The sequence below is a fragment of the Acanthisitta chloris genome, unplaced genomic scaffold, assembly GCF_000695815.1.
Source record: "Acanthisitta chloris isolate BGI_N310 unplaced genomic scaffold, ASM69581v1 scaffold16047, whole genome shotgun sequence".
Classification (NCBI taxonomy): Eukaryota; Metazoa; Chordata; class Aves; order Passeriformes; family Acanthisittidae; genus Acanthisitta; species Acanthisitta chloris.
Genome location: NW_008681098.1, coordinates 3699 through 18049, shown reverse-complemented (window position 1 = coordinate 18049; position 14351 = coordinate 3699). Strand labels below are relative to the sequence as shown.

General features: G+C 39.8%; 1 protein-coding gene across 2 annotated transcripts in view; it reads right to left on the bottom strand.

Moving 5' to 3' along the window:
* Positions 1 to 14351, bottom strand: part of PRKD3 (protein kinase D3) — a 38925-nt gene that overhangs the window by 23906 nt on the left and 668 nt on the right. The window contains exons 2-4 of one of the 2 annotated variants that reach the window (XM_009077974.1): positions 2744 to 2882; positions 1469 to 1600; positions 434 to 600 (exon numbers count right to left, since the gene is read on the bottom strand). In XM_009077974.1, the coding sequence (XP_009076222.1) occupies positions 434 to 600; positions 1469 to 1600; positions 2744 to 2882 (438 nt within the window). The remainder of the gene's footprint in view (positions 1 to 433; positions 601 to 1468; positions 1601 to 2743; positions 2883 to 14351) is intronic. The other variant, XM_009077975.1, reaches the window with a different exon arrangement.

Below are 14351 nucleotides of genomic sequence, written 5' to 3'. Positions count from 1 at the left end.
CTCCTTGACAGGGCTTGTTTTTTTTCAGATTAACTCTGTTGAAGAGCTCATCAGGAACACTTCTCCCCAGCATAAAAGCTTGCAATTTGCACTGCTTTAGGCAAGTAACTAATTACAGAGTGAATCTGTATTACAAAGAAGCCAAGTTCTTTTATTATTCTGAAACCAAATTTCTCAGAGTTCATATTACCGTGAGTGAAAGGCTAATAACAAAATTATAAATAAAAGTAACAATATCTTTCTCGTTTCATTTCTCACAGTAACAATAATCCACAAGTGTCACAGTCTCAGGCTTGCCTGATTTAAAAATTAACTAAAATGAATCATAATGGTTAAGCTCAACTCTCACATACTCATCATGAGCCACTTGAAACACTGTCCAGCTCCCCAGAGGTTAAGGAATTTAAAAGCAGAAATTGTTTCCCCATTTCACAGTACATACTTCTTCAGAGGCAGATGATGTGTGCTCAGCTTGTGCTGGTCTTGGAACTGAAAGCCCTGCTCCTGGTAAAGACACGTTAGACAGACGCCTCTTTCTCACTCCACTGCAGTTATTTGGAATCTTGAAGGCACATCGCTTATGGTAGTTTAACCCACAACCTGGAAGAGCAGTTTTTTAAGTCAGAAAATCTCCCAACATTCAATGTAACAAAAACAATACCAATAATTTGATAAAGCAGTTTTAAAAAGATGACCCAGGAAAATGGTAAAGGCAAAAAAAGATTGCTCTGTTAAATTCACTTATATTTTAGTGCTCTTGATGCAATTTGCAGAAACAGTTTTTTCTGCACTACTTACTGTAATACTGGTCTCCACTAAGCCCAGCTCTAGAGACCAGGTCTAAGAGTGGGAAGCAGCTGTTCTCCCACCACCAGGAGGCTTTCATCACTCCCTCACTTTGGAACACAAGAGCCAAGGAGAAGCCAGTGAGAAGGCAGTGTCAGTACCTGACAGCAGGCTTTAGAGTGCTCTGCAGCCAGCTGGATGAAAGCCACAAGGAAAGGGATTCCCCTTTGGGAGTCCCTCCAAAGTATGTGCTCCTTGTGCAAAGAACACATGGTCCTGTTTTTTTCAAAGTGGGAAACAAGAACACTTCTCAAGTCATTTGCCCAAGGTCACACACAGTTTGTGTTAATGCCCAGGTCAAAACTTGTTTCTTCTGAAGCACAGACCCTTCCAACTATGAAATACTACATTTATCACTTGCTAACACACCAAACATAATACAGTTTCTTCTTCCTCATCTTCATAGAATCACAGAATTTAAGACTGGAATGGACCTTACAGACCACCTAGTCCCAGTCCTCCCTGCCATGGGCAGGGACACCTCCTCACTAGATCAGGTTGCTCAAGGCCTCATCCAGCCTGGTCTTGAACATCACCAGGGTCAGCTACCACATCCCTGGGCAACCTGTTCCAGTGTCTTATACAGATACACACACACAAATATACTAAATACCAGACTTACCTTCACATTTTAATCCTTGTCGTACCAAACCCCAAAGCATCTCTCCACAGTAGTCACAAAAAGTAGGAGCCTTGTAGGAATGCACATAAAGTGCATGAGGACGAATCTGGAAATCTTCAACTGTAGCCAAAGCTTTTAAAAAATTGCAGTAAGTTATGGTTCTTGCTACAGGACCAACAAGGATTTATGGAAACAACACGTTTTAAAAGTGGCTAGCTCAAAGAACACTAACGAGGTGTTTAGACATCAGCATTTTCCTGTACAACCACTTAAATACGCATTTAGTTTTCAGTAAGTGTTTTCAATGAGAAAAAAATACACTGGACTCTGTAAGCTAATGGCCCTATCTGATCAACAGTATGAGTCACAGAGTTGAAATACACCATTCACCAGAAGCCATGAAAAGCTCAAACCAAGATGGTCAATTACTGAACATCCTAAACATGCCTACAGCAGTAGGCCCTGAAATGCAGCCAGGGAACTCAGCCTTATGGCTCTGGAAATCATACTTTATTGATGACATTTACAAATCCAATCCCATGGCACTCAACAGGTTTCTTTTTCTAAAACATCAGGCACTTTATCCTCAAAGTCTGAGAAAACTCCCCAATATCAGCCCACCTTTTATTTGCATTTGAACCACAGCTTGGCTTTTCATTGAACTTGACAGGGTATTCATTAAACACATACGAGGAGAATCACTTAGGGCTGGGGTTTTTTTGTTCTTATTATTGATGAGTACTACAGGTTAAAAACCACCAGTCTAAGAACTTTATTATTTAAATTAACTGGTTTTAAATACTACAATAACCCGTAAGAGTCTGTCCTTACAGGTATGATTCAGCAACTACATTTGTATGAAGACTTACAGCAGTATAAACCATCAATAGCAAAAGCTACGGAATAAAAAGAAAGATCTAAGCAAAAGAAAATAAAAGACAGGGTTGGAAGAACAAATTCTGAATCCTACCAGCATTTCAGCTTAAACAATTGTAATAATAAACCGATATTATTATAATTATAAAATCATGTTTGTATCATTCATACTAATTTGTAATAATAAACAAGAAGAAAAAATAGGACAATGAAAAAATAACAAAACTGAGTACTGAAGCACCAGTACCACTTGGATTTCCTTGAAAACCTCTACCTCAAAATACACGAGACTTAACATCAAAGAGCTCAAGGTAAGCGTGAAGATAACGCTCCATAAAGTCCTACTTTCTTTTAATCTGCTGAATAAAAGCATTCTCCCACTGTTACAATAATACCTACCAGAGAGTACAACCTCAACAAGATCCCCCTCATGTATCTCTTCTGCTGATGTAATTCGTTGCAAAATATTATCTGAGTTCAGGTCATGACGGAACAGGAGAATTTTGTCATACATGCCAAAGAAACCACACTCTGGGAACTGCAACAGAAAGCAAACCCTAAATTAATACATCCTCTTTGATAATCCTATCCATCAACACTTTTAATAACAGCTACAGAACTCAAGCGTTGTAACTGTTTCACAGAAACAAAATTGATCTGATTATTTTTGAGGAAAACAAAGCATTTTCTGAACTGAAATACTGCTTAAAACATTAAAAAACAAACAACAACAGGCCCCCCAACACACCAAAATAAAACATACTGAAACTCATCAATACCAGCTCCTTCCCTGTTACCACCACCACCACCACCAGCAGCTACACTTTTTTTCAAAGCTGAAAAGAAGAAACGTTAAGGTTTCGTTTCTTTGGGGTTTTAGTATCTCAGACCTGCATAATCAGTCTGGCAAGTGAAAGCCAACACAGGTCTTTAACTTGGATATCACCATCTGCAACCCTCATTTCACAGATATTCTGGTCAGGCAGGTATTCAGCTCGAGACATTCCAGCAGCAGCACCTGCCACGCTTTCCTTGAGAACAAGCCAAAAAGAGGCTCCATGTTGTTTTCTACAGCAGTTTAGATCTACAGAGGCAAGAAATCCCGAGTAATGTGCTCCAGGGGACCCTGCTTCAGCAGGGAAGTTGGACTTGATGACCTCCAGTGGTCCCTTCCAACCTTACTCATTCTGTGTTTCTGTGAAAAGCAAAACTCAATTCCCCACGAGGACAGAAGATGATACCACAAATCCATACATGCTATGTTTCCATGGCACTTCACTGAAATGAGCTTTCTTATTCTGTGTTTTCCCCACTCTTCAAAGTATTGCCAACTGTGGGTAAAACTTCTTAAAATGAAAACTTATTAAAATGGAAAGCTTAAAAGTAAACACACAGTTCCCAAAGAAAAAGAGCAGGAAAAAGACCCTGGAGAGGAATGAGTACCACTCGACCAGCTACTCTGGTCTTTTTGTTTAAAACAGATTCAGACTTGAGGTGGGAACACAGAGACAGAAGAAAACAGGAAGAATGTGCGAAAAATATTGAAAAGCTCAGAAGAAATTTCAATTAATTAGGTAACAGACTGCAGCTTAATAATTTAGATCTTGCACTGTCTAAGTCACAGGAGCTAAACTGCATGAAGCCTGTGGTGTATTAATCGTATTTAAAGTAATCAAAGACTTGTTCTACCAAATCAGAGACATAAGGAAGGTATCCATCACATCCATTGTTTTCACACTCTCTTCCTATTCAGAGAGAAAATAATGTTCTCTTTACAGTAACAATTTTATCTGAAATATCAAGCTGGTATTCTCTGGTGTGCACATACTACACACTTACATTACACGTAATACTAAGGAATTCCTGTGCTCCGGAAAGCATCCTATCTACCTCAGACAGTCACAAGGAGAGGCAGAATTTGTGCCATGTAACTCACAAAATCTTCACAAAAAGCAAAAGACAGAGCTGACAGATTTATACTGATACCAAAAGATACTTAATCCGCAGCACCAAGAACTGATTTACTGGGCTGATGCCAAAGCAGCAGGCTGCTTCCTGTCTCTCTCAACTCACTCTTGGGGTTCCTACATAAACTTCAAACTCTCTTGTACTCTGTACAGTAGTCATGATGGTACAGAAAATACAGCTGCATTACACTTCGCTAAACCAGATACTTCTTAAACCTTTATGCTATGAAATGCTATTGCTTAAATCCCTTAAGTCATCTGGAATTACCTGCAAGAACTCCTCTCTTACCATACTCCATTTCAGTATACTCATGTACTGATTGATCTTGATAAACAGCAAATATCCCTGAATATTCTGAAAATCACGTTTTTCCAATCACCCAAAGATCATTTGTACTAGGAAGGCAAATAGAAAGCTTGAGAAATAGCTGTGCTGCCCAAGTATGTGTCTCAGTATCTCTGCAAGTAGACACAGGACTTGACTTTATATTCAGAACATGCATAGATACAGCACATTAGTAATTCTTCCAAGGGAACTGACAGTTCTTCATACCTCAAACACTGCATAAAACTACTTTAAGCTCTAACTCAAAAATTGCACTGTGCCTTGATTAACAAGAAAACAAGTTATGTTTACATTACTAAAGTAAGTGCTGTGAGGTTTTATTCCCTGACACTATACACACTGCTAAGCTCAGTACTGTGTCTTAATGCTAGCAGCAACAACAGGAAGGTATCACCAAAGGTATCCCTCAAGATAACTTCTTCTGATTGCATCATGCTGCTGAAAAACTTAATTCCAACTAAAGGGAGATAAAATCAAAATGGATATGGTATGTATCTGCCTGCAGATAAACATGATGCTTTTTATTAATGCTGATATCAATTTCAGCTGCCAGGAGGGACAAACTCATGATTGAGGGAATCAGTTTAAACTACTGCCTCTTTCTATTAGGTTCATAGAACCACCTGCAAATCACAGATTTTGCAGAACCTCTAAGACATTTCAGGAGTTTAAATCTCTTTCTTTTGATAAAGCTATGTCTTTGGTTCTCTTTTTTTCCACTCTTTGGGACCATAAAGCTATCATGCAGCTGCCAGAACATCCCTACACATAATCCCCCACCCTGGTGGGGGGAGGTGACCCAGAGGTTACATAATCACATGCCAAGCAGCACTTATTTTAAATGCTCTGCCCATATGTATTCTGCATATGCACCATTTACCCACTCTCACGTACAAATCTTGGATTTATTAAAATGTTTTAAACATCCTACATTAAATTTCATTACTAAAAAGCATTAACTAACACAATAAACTAAAGTTATGGAGGAATACTCAATTTCTCTCTGTGACAGCAAGTGCAACCATTTAAAATATGAGACATTACAGTTCTTACAAAGCAGCATCAACATTAATTCCAAAGTTTTTAAACAACAGAATGCCTGTAATTAAGATCTGGTTTTCAAATAAATTTCAGACAAAGGCTAAATTAATTGCTACAGAAGTATTGTAAAAAAAACCCCAGCAAAATCATGTATTATGGATTGTGAGAACTGTTGGCATCAACATCCTCATCTGGTTCTACATTAATTAAACTGACCTTTTAAACTGCGTATCATGAACACTTATCCTATTGCTGTGACTTGATTTACTGCACAATTCTTTCAAAACAAATATATATACACATGGACGAAATGGCTGCGAAAGGCTGTCTGGTCTTGTAAGTGCAATATCTAACCTCCTAAAAGATAATTTCTCCATTTACAAGCTTCAGTTGGTCAGTAGCTTCTAGACTAAAATGCAGAATCCCAAAACCAAACCCCACTAGACTAACAATAATCTGCACTAGTACTGACTACAAGAAGTCTATCACTAAACACAGACTCTGTATACCATTCCTATAATACACGACAGACTTCACCCAGGACACATTTTTCCATGCATTGTGCCTAACCTCCATTTCTGGAACAGCAATTCCAAAAACTGAAAGTGTGAGAACAGAGATTACTCATTCATTGGTACTACAAGAGTTGCAGTTGCTACAAGGTATTCCTGAATCCACAACACGGACAGGCAGCAAAGAAACCCAACAAGAGCTTCCTTACCTACCCTGCCTGCTAGATGCAGCTGGGGCAGCCCATACCAAAGTCCTCCCAGGCCCATCAACCCATCAGAGACCCATCTTCACAAGCCAGGGAAGCACAGAGGCACATGGGCAGGCAGGTGGGAACCCAAATTAAGGATTCCAGGGAAAAGATACCCTGTCCAGTCCCTCTCAGGGCTGTCACAGGACATCCTCAGACCCAGCTTACACACATAAATTGATCAAGTTAAGTCAACACCAGAACACTGTTTAGGCTGAGAGGGGTTGCTGTCCAATGGTATGGCCCGGATTATTAAATGCTGAGCAAATAGGATTGTACAATATTTTGTGGCATGTTTACAGAAGGAACCAAAAGCAAGGAAAGAGATGATTTGGAGAGGACAAAATGTGAGGAAATAATAGAAGGATAAGAAGATAAAAAAGGCTACTCGCCTGTAAACAGGAGTTGGTCAAAACAATTGTCTGACCACGCCTTGTGCCTGATCAGCACCATCTCTCCTATCCTTTAATTAAACTCAATTGCTACCTATTTTCCCAGACGATTATCTCTTGTTCGGAGCACATGTGTGTGTATGGGAGGGTCTGAGTGCCAGCAGCTGGAGCCAGAGGACCCTGTAATGTCAGTGACTGGAGAGGTCAGAGTAAGTGAAATCAAGAGCCTGAATATCCAGGTGCCAGCAAATGGGAAGACCAAGGTCCAGCAGCTGCTACTGAGCAGAGAGTGGCTGAGCCTGGCTGCTGGAGACATGCACCTTTTTTGTTGCTGGTTTTTTCTTGGGGGCTAGATGGATATGTCTGCATGTTTTTTTTCCCCTCACCACCAGATCCTCATCCTGAACCACTCTAGAAGGTACAGTATGAGACCATTGGTGCTGTCTGTGTCCATGTTAGTGCTCACAGACAGACACACCCACGATCTGTTTTGATCTGTGTGTATACTTGTTTGTGTTTCACACCTTTAGCCAAGTGCTGGTGCCTACCAGGAATGCATGGTCAGTTTCACTACTGGTTGCACACAGGGCACAGAGCTGCAGGTGCAGCCTCTGCCAGGAGGATGTCACATTCAATCACCCCTAACAAAACTTTTCAAGTTGAATGAACAAATCCTGCTGTTTCCTTGCACACCTCCTCCCCATCCCCCACGCCCCAAAAAATGCTGCCCTGTTAAAAAAGAACAGATCCCCCGCTGAAGATGCCTGCCTGGCCGCTCCTTTCCACGCACTGCAGCTCAAACGACTCTCCTCTGCCCCGCCGCAGTGTGTGCCCGGCGGTGGCAGCGCTGGCTGGCTGCCCTCGGCACGGCCGGCCCTGATGAGCTGCAGGTGGCCCGTCAGGGCCCGTGTCTCAGGCACTCGGCCAGGCTTGCATGGGGGAGCGGTGCGAGCAGCTTGGCTCCTCGCAGGCACGCAGCGCCCTGCTCTCCCTTCCGCTCCCTGGTGCATTCGGGAATACAGCATTCCTCGCTAGCACCTTGGCCAGAAGGCTATGTGCGGATTGCTGGCCAAGAATAACCTCATCAATTAACAAGGGTTTTGTTTCAAGTGGTATCTTTTAACAGAATTTTTACGCAAAGCTTAAACTATGTTCAATAGTTGAACTACGTTCAAGTTGTACACTACCAAATTTTTCTCTCCTGTGCTGCAGCAAAGCACAGCTTTTACAGCCTTCCTCACGCTCAATTACATGAAGCTGTTAAGGAAGAACACTACCCAGTTCCTTTGAAGTGTTAACAGCTCATAATGTGAACTTGAAAACAAAACTCAAAGCAGAATTTTTAAAGCCTTTTTTATCTTATGGGATTATACAGCTATTACTCTCCTGCATAAAAGCCCAAAGTATCTGCACAGTGACTCAGAACACATAAACTGCTAATCCCAGTATTACTGTGTTTCCTAAAAGCAAAAGGATGACTGTTCCCAGGGTTAACAGTGCCAAAGAGCATCTAGCTACAGGAAACCACTTGCGGGAAGTCTAGGTATGCAACAGACTGTGCCAAAATTAATCTCTGCTACACCAATATCATCGATTTACATCAAGAATATATGCAGTCCTTAACATTTTGGCTGTGTTAGCACAAGTAACACTATTAGTGCATTACTGCAGTTACACTGAGGAAAGACAACTGGTGTTATCTAGAACGCTTATACCTTATAAAGTATTACAGTATGTCTCCTTTTAATTGATAGTGCACTACATCGTCCTTCTTATCCAGAAGAACTCAACACACAGCAGTCAGTATTGCTGAGTGAAACACAACTGAGGCTTCTTTCTATCTTGGCAGCAACTGAAAAATCCCTCTACTTCAAGTTCCAGGACTTACTTTACAAAGTTCTGGACTAGTCGCCAAAAATTCACACTAGGGAAAAGCGTAGGCGGATATTGTTTCAAGGTCCAATATCTCATGACCCATCATAACTCAAACCAAATGCTTCAAACCACTGGAAGTTAATTCCAAAGTCTAATGGGGCAAAACACCATTGGAAAGTCTCTTCGTTCACTGAAATCACTCCATTCTATTATCCTGCATCTCTGCCCAGCTATTCACTCCCACTCTTCAGAATCGTGTGCCAAATCACATTATCACACAGACAATTAACTTCAAACATGTTGCAGGAGACCTTCCCCTCACCAGATGCCCCAGTACAGACATACTTGGACTACTGCTTGGCTAGGTTTTCCAGCATACAAACCCATCACCATGCTGGAAATGCTAACCAGCCCCCCATTTAACACCTCTGTACCCCCAGTAACTCCCCAGCTCCCATCTTCTCACAAGCATGTTTTCTTCTCATGACAACTCTTTCCTACTCTGCTGCATTGTTGAGCTCATATGAAGAAAGCAGATGACTAGTCAAGGAGACAGAGCACTGGGGGGAAAAAAAGTATGAGCACAGATGCTGAATAGAGAACATGACTAGCATTCATTTTTAGAGCCATTCGAAAATAAATGCCATGAATGATTACAAGCTTCACCTGGAGAAAAACCCAGAATGATGGTTGCAGTATAGTTACCTATTTACTACCCTCAAGTACATTGTTACTGCAAGAGTTGTAGAGATCCATTTGTAATATGGATGGATTGGAATAAGATCTTGTAACAGGACTCTTTTACTTCTCAGTATTTTACTAGCAAAACATCTGTTAACACTTGAGAAACCATACTAAGCTTCAAGTCAACACCTCTGACACAATGTGGTTAGATAGCCATGACCATGGCAGGGTTCAAACCTTTGGAAGAACTGCATATACTCATCCCACATGTTTTAGTCTTTTCACAACATGACAATGTAAAGTATTTTAAAAGAAACACCCTTTTCCCCTTCAGCAGCCCTCACTGAAGAGCCACCTACCCAAACTACTTTAATTCAGGCCTATTACTACTTGATTTCTTAGGTACGTGGATAATACAAGTATACAGTTAAATATCCCTTGGTTAGAAAATTCTACAGATATATTTGTATGTTCTTCATGTCAGGCTTTGTTTTTTCCTCTGATTATCAAAGCAAGATGTTTGAACACATCTCCTCATCTCCCTCCTCCCTGGTCTATTTCATGTTCAAAGAACACTGGCCAGTCTTCCAAACAATCCAAAGACTTCAGTCATATTCCAACTATTTAAAATGAAATCCCACCTAGTCTAACTAAAATAATAGACAGGACTATCCAAACAGTGCATACAGACTGACAGGATGACATCCAATTCAGATCATTCAAATTATTAATCAGGAAATACAACGTACCAGAACTAAAACATTTACAAGAACAATGCAAGTATGAAAATACAGACACAGTAGAAAGGCTCACAAGCAGGTGTAATATACTAAATTTAATTCCTTATAAATACAGCTATACTTCCAGAGACCGTGTTCTCAACACCTTACACAGTTCAGGGTCTTGAAGAAATAAACAGGAGTGTGTACATGTCTAAGTGGCTACTGACAGAAATTGAAGCCAGGAAACAGCATAATGACGCTGGAAACGATAGGGCAATTAACACTAGAAAGAAACTGTAACTATTGTTGGAAGAGGAGACAAAATTATGGTAAATGACACCTGAAAGACTCTGCCATAGAGAACACAGAAACAAACAGCCAAAATAAAAGATGAAAGAACAAAGAAGCACACAAAAAAAAGCCATTAATCAAGTAGAAATGAGATTATATACAACTGTTAATTTGCTGTTGAGAGACATGTGGTTTAAAGAGAATGATCATGGCATGATGAAAGAAAATTTTAAAAAAATATTACTGCTACCAAAAGCAAAGACACCAAATACATAAGTGTTACAGGTATCAAGACGAAAGCAACAGTTGCTAGGTAAGGTTTTCAAGCCCATACACAAGGAAAACAAATTTGAGATTACTCAGACAAAAGAAATGAAAAATCAATGCACTGTATATGGAAGAGTTCAGCAACAGCAGAATTATAAACACTGTTGGTGAAGAAGGTTTAAGAGCAAACCTGAAACGGCAGACCATGGAAGGAAAAATTAGTTTTGGAGGTGAACTAAGACACAAGATAGACCAAAACAATACTAGGCTGGATCAAGTTGGAAATGAAAAAAACCAAACAGACAGGAAACAAGTGCAGTAAACATGAATGAGACACTAGGAATATATAAGGACTTAGAAAAAAAGAGGAAGAAAGAAAAAATTAGCTTTATTGGGCCTTTGGGGCTTTTTTAAAAAGACATATGAGAGCACCACGTTATGAAAATACAGAATCAAAATCCAATCAGTGAGACATAAGAAATATCCCTTCAACTTTGCTAAGTGGTGACTGTTTGAGTGGGTTCAGCAAAGTAGAAAAAAATTAGTTTGGAAGAGTAAGAAACAGATTGCACAGGTAAATAGTGTATCAGTACTCAAGACAAAAAGAAGGTAACAGTTAAAGCATCACAAAAATTTCAGGCAAATCATCTAAGGTAGGAGAGCAACTAGTCTATTTTCAGAGCAAAACATATGTAAAGAAGGAGAATGCTGGGTATGACTGAAAATGAAAACGACGAAGGGCAGGTCTGTAGATGAAAAAAGGTAGATAAGAGAAGCTGCAGAAACATAAAAGTAAAGATCCCTAAGCTTAAGAAAAAGTTACGATAAATCTTGCCGGTACTGATACAAGTAACAGCCCGGAACAATCACATGTTTTTCATTAATGGCTATTAGTTTAACCAGAACAAAATAAATAAACTAGAACAAAGCATTCAGCATGCTGTCCTACACACATACATATGTAGTTTGCAGGCAGCGGAGTATCACTACATGCAAGTTTCTAGTTTTCAGTTACTAATCCCTCCTTTTCTTCTACTTCATTTCCCTCATGTGAGGAATGAAGAAACAGTATTCCAACACAAAACAGGACTAAGAACTTGCCTCTGTAACATCTGATCATTGTGCAAGGACACACACTGTCCACCTGTAACTTTCACTACACATTTTTGTGCCTCCAAACATACTACTCCCTCTGTTCCAACGGTCATACCCGTTCACACTTAAGGCTCCCCTTCAGATTGACCCTGAGAACTCTAAGTCTGATATTTTGACAGCAATCTAGATAAGGAATGAACAGAGAAGATTGAAACCACAAACAAGAATTTTCTGAAGCATCCCTATGAAGCCTAAAGTTTAGGTTTCCTGAGGACTTGTACTAAGCATTCCAATAGACAATAACCGTAACACAGAGCTCCCTCAAACTCAAACTTGAAAAAAGTTTAAAGAAAAACATTTAAAAAGAGAAAAACAACTCCTGACATTTAGAACAGACCTAAGAGACACATCAAATATTTGCATTACTCATCTTGCTCTCCTTGCAGACACGTTGCCTCTTTAGTTTCAGTTCTGCAGTCGCTGCTTCTAATTACCCTTCTGCAAAACCTGAACAAGCTACACCAAACACCAGTGGCCAAAGCAGAAAGCACAGGGGATTGTCAACAACATAGAAAGAGTGGCAATAAATAAGGCATGATGTAAAAGGCTTAGGTAAACACAGTATTTATTTTCTAACTAAACTGCTCTCCAACACAGACTTCTGCAGGATTGTCTTCCTCTCAATTATTCCCCCGAAAGAAATAAAGGTAATGCATCAAGTTATTTTTCTGAAAATTTCCAAGGATGCTATAATTAGTTTTAAAAAGGTTAAAATCAGAGAACTCTGCCTCCTCAGAGCTCTCCAAGTCCTAATCAACAATTTTGATACCGTAATTGTAGCCTCAAGTACAGTTAGGCAGGTGGTTCAAGCTCGAAGTAAATGAAGGATGGCTCAAAGTTTTATTTTGTTCCAGATATGTAGAGGAATAAAAGACTGCAATGTGATTTAAAAGTAAGGAAATGTCCCTTTAACTCTAGGAGAAATAACAATCAAATAAGAAAAACTATAAATTATTATTCCAAGTAAGAAATAATATTTCTCCTTATTCATTAAAGAAATGGAACAGGAAGTACATACTGCTACGCAGAGAACTATCACAACACCAAACTATACAGTACCCTGAAGTCAAGATAGTTTTAGCAGGCTGTGGAATACCAGAGGAAAGGGAAGCTTTAACACTGTTTAATCTCAACAGCATGCCCAGCAACCTCAAAGCTTTCAACTGGAAAACAACAGCCAACATGACTCCGGAGAAGAACACAGTTCACAGTTTCCACATTCTGTCTATACTCACACTAGAACATTTAATGCTCCCAACAGTCACCAGATCTAAGAGAAAAAAGCCAAGGCAGGATGTATTGCTGTCAAATAGAGGGTAGAGAGAGAATATTGCCACTTTTGCACTGCCTGCAAAACTATTTATGAAAGATGAATCCACCACACATGAGGCTGTTTCCTGATCAGTTTGCTGCCTGCAAACATGTTCTCACTGAGCAGACATTTACCGGTAGCATCAGCTGCAGCAGAGCATAAACTGCAGCAAAGCCAGACAAAAGAGGAAAACTCATCATGAAATCCCCATCACTTTTGCAGTAGATTAGGCTCAGCATGTAAGAAGTTTCTTGAGCTACAACAAGAACTCAAGCTAAACTTTTAGCTGAGCCTGCCAAAAGAACAGAACGGGGAAAAAAAATAAGTATGAATGTATTTGTTTTCATCTTTCTTTAAGACCGAAGACAGGAAATATGCAGATGCAAAGAGGAGCTGATACAGAAAGAAAAAGCAGCCCCTAAAATGGCTGCAAAAAGGTGCACCTCGCATGCATGGTATGTAAAAAGAAAAAGCTGACCTAAATACCTCGTCTCATCAGAAATGAACTCACTACATCTCAGCAGTTACTATGAAATGGGCTTGCTTGCCAACCACTTTGTTAAAATATGGAAGATGCAGTAAGTTATGAGATGGGAAAAAAAGACAAGCACAGGCAAAGGAGAGTTCATATAACGTATGCATTTACATTCCTTCAAGCTAGTAAGTGAAAGACAATCATATAATAAAATTAAATGACCATAAATACTAATCACAATGAAAGACATGGAGAAGACAATTCCCCACACAACAATTTACCTTCAACTCCCTCCCTCTCACCCACCCCTGGCCTTGCAGGAAAAGAGAAATTATTTCTTATCTTTCTCATAAGACTGTTAACTTGTGTTCAGGTTGCTCAGTAAGACCTGACCATCCTAACCTAAATAAACATAAAACCTGGATGCAAAAACCAAGATCAGTGTTGTTTCCTTCCTAGAGAGACAGAACTTGCAACAGGCTAACCAAGATACTTTTCAAAATGACCCTAAGATTCTTCTACTCCTTGGTCGACCCTCTCGTAACGCAAATTATCCTGATACTACTCCCATGAAAGAGTAGCACATGCATTCCTTATATGGAAAAACAATACTAGGACATTATTCGCTGTTTGGTGGGGGTTTTAATTATTAACTAGAAACAAAAATAAAAGCTCATATCATGCAAGTCTACAGGCCTGCAGTGCATGGCTGTAGCCACA